The following is a 7,190-nucleotide window of genomic DNA, read 5'->3' on the forward strand; positions in this document are numbered from 1 at the left end:
ACTGATCCGAAAAGTGATCCGAACCGTGACCCTAAAACCGTGACACGATCCGAACCGTGAGTTTTGTGATCCGCAACACCCCTACAATTTAATAAGATGAAAGTATTTCTCACGTAAAAACACTAAAGTGCACTGAAAAACAAAATATAGAGTATGTGCAACCGCTGTAGAGATGTGAGCCTGTGATTGAGCATGCTCAGATGGTAGGAGACGATCCCATCCGGAGATGAAGCGCTGCGTCCAGACTGCACGTCTGCGCTGCACCTGAAAACGTTCTCTCCATAAGGAGTGGTGCTGCTCCACGGATTTAATTATGTCTTTTTTTTCTCGTTAACTTTTTTTATTTTACATAGCATCATACAGATGAAAATGCACTTAGTGTTAATCTCAAGCTTTCATCTCATCCGCACAATTATTTGAATTAGTATAAAATTACCAAAACCTTTAAATCATTTGGTGAATTTCATCTACTTTAAAAGTTTAGTCAAATTAAATCTAATTTGTCAGAAAGATGAATAATTAAAAACATGGGAAGAAATGAACAGAAGGAAAAGAGGAGAACAGACGGAGAAAGAGCGATGCGGAGGAGGAAAAACAGCAGGGCTTTACTCTGCATTAATCGACAAACTCACACAATTATTCACCAAAACGTACACTAATAATTACAAAGTACTGGTGTGACTATCAACCCAAACACACACACACACAGTCCGTTAGCTAATGTGCTATCAACAGTGTAGCAGTTCAAAGTCTTATTAGTGATGCTTTTTCATCCTCTTTTGCTTTATTTAACAAGACATGCCAATTAAGAGTCAGGAATTCTAATTGAAGCTAACGTTAGTGCTGCTGGCACCCACAAAAAGCCAACACATGTAAACAAACGCACAAATACACAAAGCTGAAGTTGGGAATCTTGATAAGAAACCTGCTGGTGTGTGCGTAAGGATCTGTGCACTTGATGCCGTTCTGCAGGGATGGATTTGGAGATGCTGATTTAGAATTCTGTCTAGGAAGATGCTAATGTATGCAAATAGTTCCTGTGTGTGTGTGTGAATGCAGTAAAACACATGCTGCTATTGTTTCTACGGCTGCCTTTGTGGACTCGTATGCAAATGGGGTCTGTTGGAGAAATATGCGCGCGTGTGCGTAAGACTTTTTACATCCACAGGTAACGTGTGTTCGAGTGCACGCCTCACTGTGTGTTCGTAAATTATGAATACAACCGAGTTATTTCTCTGCAATGAATAAATAAACAATAAGTGTAAGAAAAACCCGAAACACTGCTTAAACAGAACAGCAAAGCACGGACAGATGGTCAGAAATTGGAAAAGTGAAACAGGAGGAGACAGAAAGAGAGAGGGGAAGGAGGGGGAACAAAGGAAGGGCTGCAGAATGCTCCGAATCCTCGATCTGCTGCTAACTTGTTGCAGTGAAGGAATGGAGCATCCTGAACCTCAGTTCCAGAGCAGGAGTCCACACACCGGGATGTGAAGCATGCTTTCATAAAAACCGAGCTTCAGAGTTTCCATCTGACATCCAGCAACAACCACACACTCAACATGCATGACTGGGATTTCTGATTAACCCTATATAACCATTCATATTTGATAAACACATTTCTGAGACCCCTTTCTCATTAGCATTATCCAAACTTTCCTCAACTCTTTAACACTAGAGCTCCAGTGTTTATGTTCTTTGATTTACTGTAACTTCACAACACTTAACACGTTATCGTGTTAACGGTAGAAAAGCTACAATATGTTAAAGATGTTGTGTTTAGGCGTCACTGGCAACGCCTCAGGTGTTCAAGGTGCTCAAGGGTTCAAAATCCATTATGTACCTGTATATATAACTTAGCCTTGTAGTCCATCATCATTCCACTAGGGTACATGTGTCAAAGTCAGGGTCTGGGTAATTCTATCTGGCCCTCCAGATCATTTTATTTTATTGTTATTAATGACCCGATGCTATCTTGAGCTCATTTCTAACTTGTATAATTTTGACAAAATATATTTTTATGGAGAGGAAAATATTGTAAGTTATTTAATTTAAGTTGATTTATTCTGGAATAAAATTCCTGCCATTTTTATTATTTATAATCACCTTATAAATTTACAGTTTTAAAGTTTGGAAAAAATGGCATTCTGCTAACTTTATTAAATATTTTGGCATTTACTAAGAATTTTTAGGTTATTTTGGAGTTTAGCTAATATTTCAGCTGCATGCTAGCTGTTATGGCCAATTTAGGCTTTTTTCAGTTTTTTAGGATATTTTGAAATTAAAGTATTTTTTTTAGCTTCATGCTAGCTGTTTTTGTTAACCTAAGCTCTTTTTGTTTGTTTTTTAGGCTAATTTGGCATTTAGCTAATATTGTAGCTGGCTATTATCTTCAGCGTTTTCAGCTATCAGTTAAAGCGTTTTTAGCTATTAGCTTCAACATCTTCAGCTATCAGCATTAGTTAGCATTATCACAGGTAATGCTATATTTCTAGGTTATAATTTTGTCAAAAAGTTATGTTAAAATTTAATTTTACAGTGTTTAATAAATGATGATCCTGTTTGGCCCCCGACCCAAGGTGTGTTTTAGATTTTGGCCCCGTGTGATTGACACCCCTGCACTAGAGGCAGTAGAAAGGCTTTTCCTGCTCATGTCAAAATGGCTGCTTTCATTATCATTTGAAAAACTTTTGGCGGTAAAAGTTTAGCTAATTTTTCCAAAATTTATGGTGAAAATAACTCATCTCTTATGTATTTTAAAAATTATAATAAAGTTACATTGTGTTGAAATGTGTGGATCAAATTACAGACACATTATTTTTTACTCATGTCAATATCTTTGCAACTTAAAACTAACATTGTTGTGAGCAAAAACATAATAAATCACCCAAAGCATCAAATTTGATACCATCTACACCTCGTTAAAAAAAATTATATTGAAAAGTTATTTTCAAATGTTTAAAAAAACATCTGAAAGGCCCCTCCAATTAAAATAATCTTTTTTGAGTTTTTAACATGTCTGTATGTCTGTGTGTCATTTTTCTCCTGAAAGAGAACAAATGTAATAAGAAATCATTTGGTATTCTTTTAGTATTTCTCCTTTTAAATCAATCAAACTGTCTTGGACAGACTCTGTTTGAATGAATGATCTTCTTTCCATCAACAGCTCTGCTGCACATGCACTAAACCCTCATCTGTTCCTAGTGTCTAGTTCAGGTTCTGGAGAAGAGAAGATGGTATCTTCACATTGACTGCAGTCAAATGAGCCGCCGTTCAAGTTTGGTCCATGAAGTAAAGAGCTTCATGGACCAAACTGATATCCTGATCAGAACCATACGGCTGGACATTACCGACGTTGATGGACATTTTTATGTAGCAGCGGTGAATATTTACGCTAGAGAGACACAGAGCTATTATAATCAGATCAGGGGGGATCAGGGGCGGGGCTACTCAGCTCAGCACCAAAGGCCACGCCCCCTCAGAGGAGATTTTGGAAACAGAGACTTCAGATCAACATGAAGAATGTATTTTTAAGACATTTAGGTTGAGGGATTTTGGTTAAAAACTTCATAATCAAAATTTAAACACTACTGGGAACGTTTTTAAAAAAGTGTCACTTTAAGTTTAAAAATATTAGAATTTTCTGTCAATTCTTCGAAGAGGTGATCTTTATAGGGTTATTTATCATTCACACTGACGTGCACTCTCACCAGGTGAGTGTCCAGGTACGCTTTCAGGCTCTCCAAATCCTGCCTGGGCTGGGTCCAGTTCTCTGTGCTGCCCAGGGCCTCATGCAGCCATGAGATGAACCCGTCCAACTTCTGCACGAAACCCTGGAGAGATGCAAGAGCACGGAGTCAGGGGGGCGGATGTCAAAGCCGCGTGAACAGAGCCCGCTGGAGTCGCAACACAACGGGCACAAAACATTTCGCAGCACAAGCGGAGAACACAACAAAAAGGAGGAAAGAAAATTAAAACAGCAGTCAGTAGAAGGAGAAACAGATCAAAACCAATGAGAAAACAAAGGAAAACACAGAAGGATGAATGAAACGGAGAAAAGACAAGAGATGGGAAGAGGAAGAGATGAGAGTGAGGAAGACGAGGGCGTGGGGGCGGGGGGTGGCAGCTGTTTAAAAGCTCATTTCAGGTGAATTAATTCAAGGACAGAAAGAGAACAAAAACAAAGAGCTGAGGGACTAAAACGAATAATCACACACTTAGACAAAAAAAGAAGGGATCCGTTCACTTCTGGAAGAGCAAAAAGCACACAGCAGACCTGACGGACGGAAAGAGCAAAGATGGAATGAGAGGTGTCAGGAAAACAAAGGAAGCTCAGGAAAGAACAAAAAGAGAGGCGAGTGTCTCACATTATCGGATGTATAATCAGTGCTTGTCATTTTCTATTTCTCTATGAACAGAAGCAGCACACGGCCGGGTCAGGGGCGCTGCCCCGCCCTGAGTGGGGCTTTGTGGTGACCCTGCTGGGTTCTCCAGCATTCCAGAAGAAGTAACGAAGGAGGTAGAGAATAATAAACACAAGGACTGAAAGTTATAGATGAAAATCTGACAGAGATGTGATGAAAAGAGAAGAGCTGGATGGAAGGAAGGACAGACCTGAGCAGACACTGAGTGTCTGGGGAGAAGACACATCGTTAATCAGTAGAGAGTTACTGCCATCTACTGGCTGGGAGGAGAACTGAATGATTCTGTCCAATTCAAAAGAACACATAAAGCAATTTTATTTTAAGTTTACATAATATAAACTCAAAAGCCTCTGGTTCAGATTTTTTTTTGTCTCTCTTTGAAAGTAAGCTGATGGAAAAGGATCAGGGGAATCAACGTGAAAGAGTTTCTGATCCAGTATTGATTTCTCCGCTCAAATCCACTTCAGTCCTGAAGAGCAGAAGAAGAAGAGGAGGGGGCTTAAAGGCAGAAGGAAATGTTTAAATCTTCAATTTTTGAAAGGAAAGGCATCAGGTGAAAGAAGGAGAAAAACCTGAAATCATCAAACTTAAAAAAAAAGATGACAGCAGGCTACCGGGGGCTCGCCGCCCTGCAGTTTTCACCAAACGTACAAACTAGTCAGTGATGGCATCAGGTCACCTGATCCAGGTAAGAAACTCTTCAGAGATGAAAGACACTTCTTTTCTACTGACAAAAGCTTGTCCAGAAATGTTTGGAAAATTAAGAAATCTGGGCACACAAACATCTGATTTCGTACTCTACACTATCATGAATTGTCTAAAAAGATGGATGTAACTGTGAGTGTGTCTGGAGCTGAGTGACCCTCCAACAAAGCACTAACAGAGACCTGCTTCTTCATGACTCCATTCAAAACGAGGTCTGTACAAAGCAGTAATGGTTCTGTAGACATTCCCTCATAGTAATTAGTTCAACACAGGGGTGGGCAAAGCATGGCCAAAACTTTAATAAATGATATTGATAATGCTTTACTGGTTTATTTTCCCTGTCTACCAAGCCAGCAGGGCCAAGTGGGCCCAATATGGTATAAGATTGGGCTGAAAATGTGAGCCCCAATTGGGTTTGTCCGCAGTTTCTGTGGTGGCCTCACCTGTGTTTGCTCACATCGACTTAAGTAGGGACTCAGTAGGTTAGCCCTCTACACCAGACAGCCGCCCGGTAGAAAACGAGGCGTGCTAGTGAGCTCTTCTGTAGCAAGCTAGCAAGCTACTCTGTATTCAGCTAGCAAGCTCCGCTGTAGTAAGCTGGCGAACTCCTCTGTCCACCTTGCTGTCCACCAGGCGGCTGGTTAGCATAGCAAGCCTACCCACTTAGTCTCCACTTAAGCCAGTGTGTCCAAACACAAGTGGGCCCACCACGGAAACTGTGGACCAACCCATTTGGGGCCCACAGTTTCTGCCCACTTTTAAACCATTTGGCTTTGATGGTTGCGTATCTACCCATGAACGGTGCACTACAAATACTTTGACCTTTATTTAGGAGCAGAAAGTTATTCTGCATTCATGTGGTGATGGAAGATTTTGTTGTTTTTCTGATGTTCATATCGGGTGGCCGTTTTCAAAATCCTTACATTTTTGCGTTTTTCCCTGATAGACATAAACCCATTGTTGCATTTGTCAGTAAACTGAGAACAAAAGTCACAGTTTAAAAATTTTAAAAAATCAAAACATCAAGAAATCTTTTTATTTTTCTCAATCTAGCTGATCGAGACTTTTTATTCCACCCTTCAGTAGTCTGAACTGTGATGGGATAGACTCTTTATTGGTTTAATTTATACAATGTTTTAGTATTATTTTTTTCTGTGGAGATGAAAAAAATTAATTATTTAATATCTGGCCAAGTGTGGCTTTCTGCAAAGATATAAATGTTTACGTTTAGGCTGTGATTAATAGACTTTTTTCTGGTAGTCTACAAATATAAGTTATGTGGCCCTCATAAAAAACAGTTTGGGGACCCCTGGTCTAACGGCTTCTGCGTCTTCTGCACATCTGTACCAAACGTTTATACCTAAAAACAAACACATCCAGCCCATTGCAGAAGAAAACAGTCACCTTAACACCTCCATTTTCACTGATGGGCCTTTTTTAAAAAAAACAAAAAAACATTTTTCTATTGAATGTTCTTTATTTAAAAACAAAAAAACATTAATTCTAGCCAACAGGACACCAACTGAGGGAATGATGTAAATCTGGACCCAGAAGAGGTTTTAGCTTTCAGGTCCCTGAAGGACCCTCCAGCCTGAACTCCAGCAGCTTCTTTGGACATTTGAGGAAACTTTTGTTCTGACGAGTGGGATCAGTTAATGACAGTCCTGAAAATGTGTCCCAAGAGGGATTAATCCCGGCTGTGGAACTAAAACTAATAAACTGGCAGCTTTACCTAGTGCTGCTGTCCCAAACCGGCACTGACCAGAACGCTGTAATCACAACACATGAGCTCGGTCAAACAGAGGCAGGTCATTTCTACGCTTCACTTCTGTTCAATTCTAATGAAAAAGGTCGGGGGGGGAGCCCAAACAAAGCTGACACTTTTTAACATGTAGTAAGTTTCAGTTTTAATGAAGTAAACCACATGTGTCAAATGCGACCCTCCAGATCATTTTATATGATTGTTATTAACAGTGAGGGCGGTGGAAGGAATACTTTGAGGATCTCCTCAACCCTGCTGACACGCCTTCCGTTGAGGGAGCAGAGGCTGAGGACACTGGGGTG

At 40.1% G+C, this 7,190-nt stretch overlaps 2 protein-coding genes across 8 annotated transcripts in view; both read right to left on the reverse strand.

The window, feature by feature from the left end:
• Positions 1 to 7,190, reverse strand: part of tle5 (TLE family member 5, transcriptional modulator) — a 439,890-nt gene that overhangs the window by 189,021 nt on the left and 243,679 nt on the right. The window lies entirely within an intron of this gene.
• The window catches only part of akap6 (A kinase (PRKA) anchor protein 6), a gene marked incomplete at its 3' end in the record, with an annotated part of 208,933 nt that overhangs the window by 135,583 nt on the left and 66,160 nt on the right, over positions 1 to 7,190 (reverse strand). For all 6 annotated transcript variants that reach the window (XM_036211423.1, XM_036211427.1, XM_036211426.1 and 3 more), the window contains 1 exon segment: positions 3,708 to 3,830. In XM_036211423.1, coding sequence (XP_036067316.1) covers positions 3,708 to 3,830 — 123 coding nt within the window.

This window comes from Oryzias melastigma, linkage group LG4, assembly GCF_002922805.2.
Source record: "Oryzias melastigma strain HK-1 linkage group LG4, ASM292280v2, whole genome shotgun sequence".
Classification (NCBI taxonomy): domain Eukaryota; kingdom Metazoa; phylum Chordata; class Actinopteri; order Beloniformes; family Adrianichthyidae; genus Oryzias; species Oryzias melastigma.